This window comes from Protopterus annectens, chromosome 8.part0, assembly GCF_019279795.1.
Source record: "Protopterus annectens isolate FY-2018-M chromosome 8.part0, PAN1.0, whole genome shotgun sequence".
Classification (NCBI taxonomy): Eukaryota; Metazoa; Chordata; order Ceratodontiformes; family Protopteridae; genus Protopterus; species Protopterus annectens.
Window position 1 is genome coordinate 578,381,712 of NC_056741.1, and position 15,353 is coordinate 578,397,064.

At 40.2% G+C, this 15,353-nt stretch overlaps 1 protein-coding gene across 1 annotated transcript in view; it reads right to left on the bottom strand.

Moving 5' to 3' along the window:
- DCST1 (DC-STAMP domain containing 1) overlaps positions 1-15,353 on the bottom strand; it is a 218,156-nt gene that overhangs the window by 91,457 nt on the left and 111,346 nt on the right. The window contains exon 10 of the mRNA XM_044079284.1: positions 7,586-7,712. Coding sequence (XP_043935219.1) covers positions 7,586-7,712 — 127 coding nt within the window. The remainder of the gene's footprint in view (positions 1-7,585; positions 7,713-15,353) is intronic.

The following is a 15,353-nucleotide window of genomic DNA, read 5'->3' on the forward strand; positions in this document are numbered from 1 at the left end:
GAAAATCAAAATCCCAAGAACATATTTAAAGACAAAAATACTGAAGAACACAGTACTGAATTGCTGGTTTTGTGTCCTTGTAGGACGCATGTTAGCACTTGTTTCTGGGTCCATGCCCCTCCCAGGACCCATATTAGCACTTAATTCTGGGTTCACATTGGTAGGAGGAATCAGTATTTGAGACTTAAATATTGTAGCCTTAAGCATTTTGGTCTTTCAATATCAGAGAGGCAAATTGCAAAAGAGTTGCTGTCAGTGTAAGTCTGCCCTGATTTCAAAAGACTTGCTTTCAGTGTGACTTACTTCACAGTAAGGCCTATATATAGACAGGCTTACTGTGGGGACCAGATTATAAAATCACCTGCTCTCAGCCTGTTCTCATTGTAAATGGTCAGTTAACACTGAGAGTAAGTCTTTTGGAATCTAGGCCAGAGTCTCAGGATTTTGATTTTCAACATTGTGTGGTTTGAGATTTTGATAGTAAGCTATTAAAAGTTTTTATAAATGTTATATATAAATACTCTGAGATAAATGCATAGGGTTTCACATTACTCCCTGTAGCATTTATATCAGAATACCTAGACTGCTTGAACTTTAAAAAAAATGTTAAGTTTAAAATGGGGATTTTGACCTTTTATACTCACATTTTAAGAGATTCTAGATTGCTTATCATGGGTTATTTAGTGGGTAAATGTTATTTGAGTATTAAAGATGGGCTTATAGGATCATAGGATCATTGGAGATTACTAGGCTCTCGATCCGGAAGTCATTTTAAGCCTAGCCATTTCAACCCAATGTAATACCGTAGAAGTAGTAGTCAATATGCAAGATTACATTTAGTGATGACTGCCCATGTCCAGGAGGGTTGTGGGCAATATCCTCAGTAAGAATTTATGGTGCCCAATCCACTCTTCCAAGTTCCTCTTTTACAATGTCATGGAGGTGCTCTATTTCACATGAATTGGTAGCCTGTTCTAAAGATGTGGCAGTCACTGGGCGATAAATCTGTCCCTCTAGCATGTTCTATTTAAGTTGCAGGCCATATTTAAGCCCCTGGAATGGGTAACCTTAGCCCCATTTGATTTATGGATATGCAGTAAGTTCATTAGGTTTGAGTCTTGGGTTGCTCTGCAGGCCAGGCATAAGTCTCCCTAGGAGGTCTATACAATACGGAGTATAGTGACAAGGACTTTAGTTGACCTGCGTAAAGCACATGCTGGAGGCCCTTGATCTTCTTTGTTAGAAACCTCTGAGGTCTCCCTAACTGCTTTGGGTGCTTAGCATGGTACATACTGAATGGGGTGTTATACTCAATTATGAGCCAGATAAGTGCCTAGTATAGGGGGGGTAATAACTTCTTTTGCTCTAAAGGTGATGCCTTTACTAATAAAGTGAGCTATGTGGAAAGCTTTCCTTACAATGGTAGAGACATAGTGGTCAAAGTTAAGGTGCCTTCAACCTGTCATCCCAGGTCCGTTACCACTTTATGGGTACTTAGGGTATTGTTGTTGATTTGATAGTGTGAAGGGGCATTGTTTGTGCCAAAGGGAATGATGATGCATTTCTTTGCATTTAGTTTGAAAACATGACTTATACACCAGCCACTGGTCTGTGTGAGACCCTCCTGGAGTATACTGACATCATTTGGGGGATTCAGTGATTGCACCTAATTTGCAGTCATCTGTAAACTTGGTCAACCACAACCCTTTAATTTTGACCTGAACTTCTGAGAAGTATATAACAAACAGTAGGGGAGCCAGCACTGACTTCTGTGTCACCTTGCTGGTAACAGTTCTGCTGGTTGATGTGGAGTCACCCACTTTGATAGTGTGTGTCCGGTTTGTGAACCAGTTGGAAACCCATCTTACAACAAAGGGGTTTACCTTCAGTTTACTAAGTTTGTTAGTAATGCCTGAATGTAGGATTATGTTGAAAGCCTTTGCCAAGTCGAAGTATGCTGTGTGCACAGATTTGCCCTCATCAATGGCCCTGGTCATACTTTCAAAGAAATCCATCATTTTTAACAGGCAGGATTTGCCCTTCATGAAGCCGAATTGGGTAGGATCCAGGGTTTGGAGGTTACCTATGAGGTCCATAATAGTACGTTCCATGGCCTTACAGATGAGGCTGGTCAGGCTTATGGGTCTGTAATTCCCTAGGTCTGTTGCTGTTCCACCTTTGTGGGGGGGGGATAACTGTAGGTGTTCTCCATTCCACAGGAACAAAGTCTGTGGTTAAGCTATGATTGAAAAGGGGTACTTAGTGGTGATGCTAGTTCATGTTTTAGCATATTTAGAGACAGCCTGGGATGTCATCTGGTCCCATAGAGGCCATGTTCTTTGCCTTGGACAGGGATTGGAGGACCTGTTCTTCACATATATAAGGTGGGGGAGGGAGTTTGGGGGAGGGTTTGTTGTAAGCTTGAAGGGGATAAGGGAGTGAAATTTTGACCAAACCTACCTGCTAGCAGGTTCGCTATCTCTGTGGGGTCAGTGTCTGTGGTACTGTTTAGCACCAGTTCTGCACATGCTTGGGTCCTACCCTTTAGGTTACATACATATCTGTAAAAGGCCTTATGGTTATCCTTGGCAGTAGTTGCTAGGTTCCTCAAAGGAACTCTTGGAGGATTTGACAAGTCTTATTTGCCTGTTAAGGCTGAGGAGGGTGCTTTTCCATTGTTGGGTCCTTGTCTTTGATTTCTTGGACAGCAACTTTTTGCATTTATTGTAGAGTTTGTTGATGCTAGAAGTCCACTATGGCAGCTTGATTTTATTTGGGGCTCTGGCTTTGATTCTCTCTGGTACAGCTGAGTTTATACACTTATGCAAGTGATAGTGCAGGGCATTAGAGTAAGCTTTGGCATAGTTACCACTTTATGCTTGGGGTGGGGCTTCAAATGCATTTATATCTTCACCTAGGAGGGTATAGTCTGCCTTGGTGATGTTTTTAGTCTGAGTTCACACTTTGTGAGTTCTGGTATTGGAGTCAGTTTGAAGGTGACTGATTTGTGGTCAGTTTGTTAACTAATGAGGGTCCAGCAGTTGCAGCAGTGCACCTGTTTGACATGTTGGGGAGGACCAGATCTAGAATGTTTGTTCCTCTTGTTGGGATATGGGCAATTTGATCCAGGGCATCAAGGAACTTTTGTGCTAACAAGTTTGGGCTAGAGTATGTTTTCCAGTTGATGGTGGGATAATTGAAATCCTCCATAACCAGTGTGTTCTGTATAATTTGGATTGTCTTCAGTTTTAAATAGGCTTTGTGGGTGTTGTGGGTGTTGTGACCCATAGAGGGGGATCTATAACTGGCTAGGACTTGAATGGGGGTCTTATCCACCATAACCTGGACCTGGAGCAACTCCATGGAATTGTCCAGTCTAACTAGACAGGAAGTAAATTTATCTTTAATATAGATTGAAACACCGTCTCCTCTGGTTTTTACACATTCATTTTGCAGTCTAAAGGTGTGGAAGGCATTTTAATATTGCAGGGCCGGGGTACTCTCTGAGGCCTTAAACTGGGTTTCAGTGACTGCACAGACATCTACATCTAGTGACATAAGTGTTTCCAGGGAGTGCAGTTTTTGGTTTAGGCTCCTAGCATTTAGCAGCACAACGCTTATTTTGTTCTTATTGATTAATTTCATGTCGGTAATGTTGTTTTGAGACCTTGCCTAAAATGACACTATGGGGGAGGCTCGAGCCTTTGCCTGCAGCCAAAAGCCTATGGATGCCAGGTGCAAACCGTCTCTGGGAAAGCAGTGAGGTTTGTCGTACGTTTCTCATTTTCTATATTAGATTGTTTTATTAGTAGATGGTTGTCTGTGTACATGAGGCAATTGCTACACTGCCTCAAGTTCAAAGCAATTGACATATCTTGATGTCTAAAACTGATTTAATGTCATATATAATTAAAAAAAGAATACTCACCAATTCTAGACTTTTTAGACAATCTCTTAATGTCTAAAGTTGATTTAATGTCAGATATAATTAAAAAGGGATACCAGCCCATTCAAAATTTTCTAAACAGTCTCAAAACACATGGCAAGAGAGGCAGATCACATTTATCTTAAAACATATAAAAAGTAATCAAGAATGCTAAATGTATTAACAATAACTAATGGCAGGTAAACATTTGAAATGCTGGGACCCGCTAGATCACGTCCCAAAATGTATAGACGGAATCGCCAAAAGAATGGACTTACACATATTAAGTCTGAGATGCCATTTCTCTGAATATTCCCTTTTCTCTGAGGTATGGCAATCTCAGAGGTGGTGTATATATCTATATATATATATATATATATATGTGTGTGTGTGTGTGTGTGTGTGTGTGTGTATATATATATATATATATATATATATATATATATATATATATATATATATATATATATACACACACATATACATAGATATTGATATAGATAGATATATATAAGCTTGGGTCAGGGGTTGGCTTGCTCCCCATGCAAAAAGAAGCTTTAAGGAGAAGAGCAATATTTCAGATTCGCTCTTCTGCTGTGTTTTTGGTCTTTTTTCAGCTTGCTGGCAACTGGCATTTTGAGGGCTGACATTTCAATAAGGAGCCCTATTGGTATCATGTGAGCTGCTCAGCTTTAACTAAAATAGGTAGAAATAATTTTAATATTCTCAAAAAAAAAAAACTACATCAGCTTTATTTTGGAAATTATTCTCTTGAAAATGTCTGCATAGATCAGTTGATCATTTATCACTTCATATAAGGTTGGACTTATACAAAAGGAAGGCATTGGTTGTTGGAGGTATAAATCCTTAATCAAAGCAGATGACTGCAAAGTTCTACAACCTTTTTTTGGGAAAAAATCAATGTTTCTATAGGCATTCTAGTTTGTATTGTTGGGTCTTTTGGCTTTTCCCGATTAGGGGCCACCACAGCAGAATTCCGGTCTGCTAATGATTGGCAGTAGATTTTTACGTGCCAAGTTGCCAGCCCTGACACACAATCTTCAACAAAGGTATGCCCATTCACGCATGTCTCCACACAGAAGACGCTCTAGCTGAGAATCGAACAGGACAACGTCTTACTGTGAGGCGACAACACTACCACAGCACCACCATCGCAGTTAAGTATATCACATTTTATTAAAAACAATAAAAACTGCATTAATCAAACCAAACCAGGTATTTAAGCAATGTTGTATAGTCACTGTCATCAGTGATGTACAATGTGATACATAACTGTAGCTCTAACTGGGATGTTACAACGTTACCTACTGACACAGCAACAGAGTTACTATTAATATCTTTACCTTATGTAAGTTAGAAGATTAGATTTGTTTTAATGCATTATTTGGTAATTAGCTCATAAAGTATTTGCAATATTACCAACGTTATTATAATTCCCCTTTTATAATTTCAATTTTGTCACTTATTTATTTATTTATTGGCATTTGATTAGCGGGATATTCTACTGGGCCGGTATGAGCTCATTTTCAGTAGAGGCCCGGGAGAAAAGCTCCACAATAAAAAATTTCATAAAGATTACAAAAGATTACAAAAAGATTACAAAAAAGATTATAAAAATGTTCATGCAGTTACATAAAGAGCAAATACATATTATCTAAGGAAGAAATAACCAGTTACATGAGGCATTTCATAAAAGCAAAATTTCCTCAATGTAACGCAAATCATAAATAACAATTATTACAGGCTGATGTTACAGCAGGGATAAGAAATGTGATGGGAGTGCTAAGATTATATGAACTATTGCCAAATGAGAGCCATTGTTATGACAAGGTCTTATTATCAGATAATCAAACGTTGGGATGAAACTGAAGGTAGGAGAGAGAGGTTGTTAAGATTTAAGGGCTAGGGGCTTAATATATGTGCAGTTGCAGTATGAGGAGAGATATGTGTGTTTTTGGGCTAATCTGTAAAATAATTCTGTTTATCTTAGTTCCTTCAAATAAAGTATTTCAGATTTAGCACAGCACAACATATATATCTGTACATGGGCACACATGTGCATGTACGTGTGTGTTTGACAGAAAGAGGGAAAATATGCATTTGAAATTAATAATATTTGTGGAACACTATGCAATTTTTGACTCCTTTACCCCTTTTACTTAGTAAACAATGTTATATCGATCTGTGTTTACTTCCTACAAGCAGTTTTTATTTAATGGTGTGAATAAGAAATACATTTGAAAAAAATGCAATGTTGGTGGAAGATCCAGTCCTGCTTTTATAAGACAAAGCTTCCTCCCACATCTCTATGTGGAGTTTTGTCAAATATTCAACTCTGAGATTATTATATCACAGGGAAAGTAGAATGACCCCCCCCCCCATTTACAAACACTGTTATTTCACACTCAGATGCATTTTACGCTCATGTCATTCACAACTGCTATATACTACTTTTAGTTTCAATTTAATTTCACTTACAGTTTCAATTTAGAACCATATATCTTTCAAGATAGGTTGAGTGGCCCAGTGAACCATTTTTAGCCATGACCTGAAATTTAGTACCAATAAAGAAAGATGCAAGCACCAAAACAATGTCCACCATAAAAGTCAATATATGAAACTGTATTATAGCTATATAGTTAGCGCTTTCGTTCATCCAAGGTACAAACTTCTTCAGACCTTCATTGTACCTTGGATGAACGAAAGCACTAACAATAAACCTGTTGGGATTGAAGGATTACTCTGTCTGGCTTCTGTTTTTTGTTTTCTATTTTCAGCTTGTTGGTTCAGTTACTCCTAGTTTATAGCTGTATAATGCCATATCTTAATAAAGTGAGCATCTATGCTTATGCAGAGAGTATTGTTTTAAAGGCTCTCTGTATACGTGCATGTGTATACATGCACATATGCATGTGTGTGTCTGTGTACAGATGTGTACATACGACATGCTTTATCATGTGAATGAATGTATGAAACTGTCAGAAGATATTTATGTGCTTGTATAAGGTGGTCTCACCTTACTAAAGGGGAAGGGATTGTAGTATCTACAAACAAAATTACAAGTATTCCTACTTTGACTGTGTGTGTGTGTGTGTGTGTGTGTGTGTGTGTGTGTGTGTGTGTGTGTGTGTGTGTGTGTGTGTGTGTGTGTGTGTGTGTGTGTGTGTGTGTGTGTGTGTGTGTGTGTGTGTGTCACTGTGTATTTGTGTAACAGATGTGTACATACAACATGCTTTATCATGTGAATGAATGTATGAAACTGTCAGAAGATATTTATGTGCTTGTATAAGGTGGTCTCACCTTACTAAAGGGGGTGTAGTATCTACAAACAAAATTGCAAGTATTTCTAATTTGACTCTGTGTAGGTGTGTGTGTGTGTGTGTGTGTGTGTGTGTGTGTGTGTGTGTGTGTGTGTGTGTGTGTGTGTGTGTCACTGTGTATTTGTGTAACTATCTGTGTGTGTATGTGTGTGTCACTGTGTATCTGTGAAACTATCTGTGTGTGTGTGTGTGTGTGTGTGTGTGTGTGTGTGTGTGTGTGTGTGTGTGTGTGTGTGTGTGCATAATACAAACTGCTAGCAGGTACACATATTGAAAAGTATTAGCAAATGTCCAAATACCAGCAAAAAATGATACTCACTGTGAAATGAGTACTGAACGAATGAATGCTTCCTGATGGTAGCTAGCATTACATACAGCAAATGGTCAACAAGAAAGGCAAAACCAAGGAATATTGCAACAGGAAAAAAGTTCACCAATGCCAGTATCTGGAAATCAGAAACAAAAACATAAATCTAAATCTGAGACTAGTCATAGTTACTGACATTTTCAGAGAGTCCTTAGAGCGACATAAGGAGCACATAGATTCCAAAGAGGTGTGGTGGTATAATTTATATCTTGTCACTTTACTGGTTTAATTGTGTCATGACAAAATGTATTATACTGTGAAATTATCAACCATACTGTGCTTTAAAATAGTGACTGGGTGAAATATGAAAGAAGAAAAGCAAGGTGAGAGTAAAAGGCACTGTAAAAGAATCATATAGGTTTATCCTAATTTATGCATTATGACCTACATGACCATCAAATATCATAATTCTAAATTAAAAATCTTCAAATATACCATTAAACAAATATAAAACAGCTATTGTAACTATGCTATTTATTATTAATTAACATGGTCTTCAAATCTCGTAGCAATACAAAGAAACAGGTGGAATTTAGTGAACATATTCTAAGTTCTAAATAAAATGAAGTAGTACAGATATATAATTACTTGTAATGTTTACTTCTTTTCACTTTCAAACTTGGAAATCATTAAGAAATAATATATTTTAAATGAACCAAGCTGAAACTATATATATATATATATATATATATATATATATATAGGTATAAACATATTTATCTACCTGTATCTCTATTTATATATATATATATATATATATATATATATATATATATATATATATATATATATATATATATATATACACACACACACACACACAAAAGTATATCACGAAAGGTAGAAAGCTCAAAATAATCACAAATGGTAGAACAAACAACAGAATTACAAAAAAGTGAATCACTCATAAGAGTGAATTAAAAAACACCAAATACTTCTCTCTCACTAAAAAAGCCCTATATCAGTAAACCTCAACTGCAAAACTGAGACCAAGTGTTGTCTTGGTAGTAATACTGTAAGGAAAAGTGTTTCTAGTAGCATAAAATAATGTGTATGGTTAGGGGCAGGAATACGGTGAGTATTAAGGTGAGGGTTAGCACATATGAGTAAGGTAGGTGAAGCCCCTTGTTCACCTTACTCATGTGCAAACCCTAACCCTATGCCTGTCCATACCCCTTAACCTAACCTTACACATTACATTATTAAAAAAACTTTTCCTAAGAGTACCACAGCACAATACAAAAGGACACAGAATACACATAACAACAAAAACATCCACAGCACTGACTGTCACTTGCATATACACACCAACTGCTATAACACAGGGCCAGATTCACAAAACCTCCGTGTAAGAGTTAATATGTCTTACACGGAGGCTGCAGTCTATGCCATGCATATTCATGAGGGCATGCTGAATCATACCCTAGGCTAACACAGTCCATGTAGGAAAGTAGGGGGCGTGTCTGAATGCCGAGTTCTGCAAAGGGACACGCCCCCAGAAGAGTCAGAGTTCTGAAAGTAAACACCCACGAGCGAGTCCGCGGAAATATCAAGGAACACAGCACCACACATGCCCTCACAGACTATAAACCCAACTGTAATGTAAAACGTAAAAATAGCAGTTTATTTTTTTTTTTATAATTTCCAAAATGTTTGCCCATAGTTGCGCTCATTTGCGCGGGTATGCCCTCCGCTCAGCCACAGTTAGCAGACATTGGAAAGCATATAAGATCTAAATATGCAAATTAAGCCAAGTAGCAATAGTGTAGCAGTAGAGACGTTGGCCAAAGAGGAGGCAGTCACTGTTCGAGCCCCCACAACATCATTTTCCATTTTTATTTTAATAAGCATGAAACAATCCCCTGACATATATATATATATATATATATATATATATATATATATATATATATATATCTAACTAAAATTTAAGTAAAATGTAATGAAATGGGCCATGTATTTTTGAAGAAATCCGACATAATAAAATATAAAAAAAGGATCATAATTGCCCATATCTTAGCAAGGCTTTAGCAAGTTGAATATGGGTGCCCGTAGGTGAGCAGTGCTTTAACAAGCTTAATATGAGTGTCCATAGGTGAGCAGTACTTTAACAAGCTTAATATGAGTGCCCGCAGGTGAGCAGTGGTTTAACAGGTTTAATATGAGTGCCCGGAGTTGAGCAGCACTTTAACACGCTTAAAATGAGTGCCCGTAGTTCAGCAGCACTTCACCCAGCATAATATGAGTGTTTATAGCTAAATAACGCGTTACCCAGCCTCAGACGTTTGCGCGGAGCTGCGCAGCACGCCAACCAGCTTACCGTCGGGCAACATTGGGCAAGCTGTATCAAAGCCGCCTTTACACAGACACACCTCCTAGCCTGTCTAGACAGTAGTAAAATAAAAAAAGCAATGCCCAGGGTCGAACCTGGGATACTGTGCACCATAGTCAAAGTACTGAACCACTAAGCCATGACAGTTGTACTGAGAAATGCAGTATTAGCATATATATAGGAATGAATGGAAATAGAAGCATGACAAAGCAGGTTTTTTTAAGCTGATAAATATCCAAAACGGCCAATCACAGATAAGTGCGGGAATACCGGCATATATAAGACCCATAGGTGGGAATACACAGCATAACTGATTGTGGTACCCATGTGCAGTCAGGATGGCAGGTGCAGGAGAGGGAAGTTACTTTAGAGCACAAAGGTGGGGTGTTGAGGAGTCAAAATATATGGTTTGGCTCCTAGTCCATGATCATGAAGCACAACTCATGCAGGGCCAGGTTCACTGGGGTGCGTACAAGGCAGAGGCGTGGAACCGGTTGGCACATGATCTCACCAGTGCCACAGGCATTCCGAGGACTGGTGAACAGGTCCGTCACCACCATGTGGACCTGAAGCGACGGAAGGAGGACCAACTGAACCGTTGGATCCAGGAGGCCCGCCAAATGCCCAATGCCCCACCACTGAGTAAGTATCCATGTAATTAAGTATGTAAGAAATGCTATCCTAGCCTATAGTATGGAGATGTATGTTCCAGTATTACTTCCTTTATATTACAGCTGCAGGTGTTCATTCTGCGAATCAGCGAGCCTATGCTGATAGGCTGCTGAGGTTGCGCCACCAGGCAGGTTAGTAATTATTTAGCTGGTATTGTCGTAGAATATAAGTGAGACAGATTGTAAAAGAGTTCAGTGTTGTAACCCACTAATAAAGGTCAAATAAGCCTTAGAAGAAAGATTCTGCTAGTATTGTAAGATTAGATACATGATGCAGCCTGGAAAAGAGTGTAATGCAATCCAGTAATAAAGATTATACAAGTCTCAAATAGAGTTTCCACCTGTATTGTAATATCAGATAACTGCTGCAGCCAGAAAATCAATCAACAAAGGATAGACAAGTGTCAAATACATCCTTGTAAATACTGCCATATGAAATAAGTGAGTCAGCTGGAAAGGGTTGTTGTAAATCAGTAATAAATGTTAATAAAGCCTAGAATTAAGTACCATTCTGAAATGTAAATATAAAATAATTGAGAGAGTGTGAGAAAGACAGTTTGAAGCTACCAAGAAAGCTGTAATAAGTCTGGAATAAAGGTATACTGCAGTCACGACATAATGAAATGAATGAGACAGCCACAACCAAAGAGTGTAATGTGTTAAATAAAATACAGAACATGGACTGTGTCCGTCCCACAAATTGGATATGTTGCTGTACCCTTGCATTATGGAAATAGTATGGTTGTATGAAATGCTGAACATCCACAGTTGTCTAGACCCATATAAATCAAATGTAGCAGGATGCTGTACCTGAACACAGCCAGATATGAACATATATGAATAAAATGGAATGTATATTAATGTAGCAGTAACATCCCCATCACCAACATTCCTAAGGTTACATACAGGAAACTGTACTAATACATGTAGGGGATATATATCTGCATCTACTAGGAATGTACAGTATATGTATATGTAGTTTTAGTTGTTAATGTAAAATTTCTCCACCTTACCCTATTTTCACAAATGATGCCATTCCACACCAAACCAGGTATGTGTATTCACAATTAATTCCCATGGACATTTGTCCTGTTGGTTCATACATATCTGCATGTACGTTGATGCATGTAGCCCGTTCACATATCCAAACCTGATGGCCTGTTGCCACCAATCAACCCTGCATGCTGTTGGAATGTGCACTGTTGTTCTAAATATGCATGTGTTAATGTGCTCAATGTTCGGAATTCATGGGTGTTTGGTTAAGGGGAATACTGATGCATGCTGTTAGAACTAATTTTGAATAGTGTTGTTTGTTACTAACCCAAAATGCCATAAAATACTGCTAAACATAGGACAACAGGGAAGGCGGGTTCCAGCGGACCCACCTCTCCCACCTCAGCTGGCGAGTGCACCTGGCACCAGTGCCCAGGCTGGGACCTCCTCCTCCGGTGGCCCTGTGTCACCTTCGGGTGGAAGTGCTGCAGGGGATGGGGCTCGTCCCCCCTCTGCAAGCGTGGCCGGAAGAGAGCTTCCACTCACCCTCCATAGGGTCCGGTCTGTGGTGCATAGTGAGATCAGGCGTTCTGTGACTGATCCCCTACGCCAGCTTGAGGCGAGGGTGGCACAACTCATGGGTATGCCTGTCCATCCTATCCAGCCCCCAGCACAGCCCTGGCCTGGGCTGTGAAGGCGCAGTGGTAACTGCCTATGGGTGGGGATTTCAGTTCCACTGTTGCCATCTGTGGGCTCATGGGCTTGCGATATCCAAACATCCATCCCCGTCATTTGTGTTTACCCCCCACATGTGTCATACTCCGCCCCTGTATGTGTCTTGTTTGTCTTGTCTGTTAACCTCCCCAACCTACCTCCTCAAATATACCTACTTCCTGTACCTCACATTCCACTCTCACCTGAAAAAAATAATAAAAAAAGGGCACTCTGTTCCCACAAAAAAATTACGCCCCATATATAGCTGCCCAATTCGCACACATGTCCATTGGATATGTAAACTGATAATTCTAATTGGCAGTACAACATATTTTGTTGTCCTCACCCCTCTCTCAGGGGTGGAAGGTTTCAAATTTCACACCAAATTTCACACATATGCACAGCTGTTGCTGATAAAGAAATGGGCAGCTATGGGCCTTCCCTACATCCTTCCTGCACATCCTGAGCTTGTTTTCCTACTGTCCTACCCTCTTTGTGCCCCCTTTTTCACCACTTTCCTATCTCCCCATTTTCTTTTCTTTAAAATAAATTAGCGCGGGTGTTAGCGGGAGTAAGCACTTTTAAGCAGTAGTCAGTGGGTGTGCGCTTGTGTGCGCTTAGCTAAGCGAGTGTGCGCATGTGTAAGCATCACGCAAACCAGTGCAAACCCGCTTACAACTGCTTAAAAGTGCCTTAGTCACTCTGTATGACAAGGCCTGTAGTCTGCTCATCAGCAAAATAAAATACCCCTGTCAGTCTCAAACCCCGGACCTTGGAAACACTAGTCTGCATGAATTACCACTGAGTCACGGCAGATATACAAGAACTTGGTGCTGAAAGAAATATATCATGAAATACAAGGAGTGAATGTAAAGGGAATATAGGAAGGCCATTACACAAAGCTTGTTCCCTGAATCCTTACTGGCAATTCTTGTGGAATTGCATTACATTAGTGTGATAAGAGAAACAGCCATGCTAGGAGATAATAATGTTACAGTAGCACCTTACAAACCCCACACAGTATCAGAGCAGGATAAACACCGCCATATTTGAATAGGTATGAGGCCAGACTTCCCAACTGTGACTGATTTACAGGGATGTCCCTGATTTGCAAAAAAATGTTACCTGTGTCCCACTGACTCCCTGTGAAATGTACTAACAGTAGGCAGAAAGGTGGGGTATCCCACATAATGGTGACTGTCAATAAGTTAAAGTAGACATTACTTGCATGTCAGAAACGGTGTAGTAATACATATGTTCAAAATACCCCACAGTCACAACTGCAGAATATCTGAAATATATCACGGGTGTATCCCATTGATATGTACCTTTCCCTGAGGCTGGTCAAATATATACCTGAGAGTATCTGAGGTCTGCAAGTGTCAGAAATACACAGGCATATCAGCCTGTCTGCTGTTACACACTCTGTGAATAGCTGTAGAATTACTCCCACAAGCACACCCTCATGTAGGAGTACAACACAGAAATATCAAAGGACGTAGCCATCTAAGAAATTAATGACAGTATAGCAGTTTACAATCACTGCATGTGCCTGATATTCATAATTGTTAGTACAAAATACAAGGCCCTAGTACTGCTCAGCAGCAAAATAAAATACCCTTGTAAGTGTCAAACCCCAGACCTTGGGCTCACCAGACTGCATGCAGTGCCACCAAGCCACAGCAAATATATAAGAACTTACTGCTGAAAGAAATATATCATGCATTACAAGGAGTGAATGTAAATGGAAAATAGGAAAGCCATAGCAACACATTCCAGTAAAGACAAATATCAGGCCTTCAAGGAGTGAATGTAAAGGGAAAATAGTGAAGCCATAGCAACACATTGCAAGAACTACTGTTGTATACCAGTTAATCCACAACTCCCACAGGAAAGTACATACTCCCATGTAAACAGTCTTAGCATTAGCAGGTGTGAGTTAACATACACACTGAGAAGAGTGAACTGGAAAAAGCAACAGTCAGGTTTCAGTACAACATGCATTTCAGTGGCTACAACACAGCCTTAGATATGAGAGACATACCAACATTCTGACTGACACAACAGTGTCCACAGCAAACCAGCATGGTCCCCACCTTGCAAAACTGAAAGGCCTATGCCTACCTAATGTAACATTTTATAGCAGTGTCCTGAAATCACAGTGAGAACTGCAATTACCACACAGCAGGCTGCATGCAATTAGTAAATGCTGGCCACCAATTGGTGCAGATACCTACAAAAGCAGCCTGTACTGCCAGTCCACACATGCAATAATATCACTGCAGCAACTGGAGGGAGAGAGAGAGAGAGAGACAGACAGACAGAGAGACAGACCAAAAGAAAACAAAAAAAAAAAAGAAAAACCAAGCCAGCCAGCCATCCAGGCATCCAGGCAGCCAGCCATCCAGCCACTCAGGAAGCCATCCAGGCATCCAGGCAGCCATCCATCCAGCCACCCAGGCAGATATCCAGCCATCCAGGCAGCCATCCAGCCAGCTATCCAGGCAGCCAGCCAGCCACCCAGGCAGCCAGCCATCCAGGCAGCCAGCCATCCAGCCACCCAGGCAGCCAGCCAGCCATCCAGGCAGCCATCCAGCCAGCAATCCAGGCAGCCATCCAGCCAGCCATCCAGGCAGCCAGCCAGCCATCCAGGCAGCCATCCAGCCAGGCATCCAGGCAGCCAGCCATCCAGCCACCCAGGCAGCCAGCCAGCCATCCAGGCAGCCATCCAGCCAGCCATCCAGGCAGCCAGCCAGCCATCCAGCCAGCCAGCCAGCCAGCAAGCCAGCAATCCAAAAAAAAGCTGTCAGAGACAAAGGTAATGTAAACTACATAATCTAATAATCTACATACTGTGAACCCTCCATATGTGTTAGCAGTCTGTATCTATATGTATATGAAGATGTGCATAAGGCAAGGGACATATTGCAACTGTTAGTGAAGGCTAGACATACATATGTAGTTGAAGGTTGCTATGTGCACATATCAATGTAGGTTGCAGTGTGTGGCA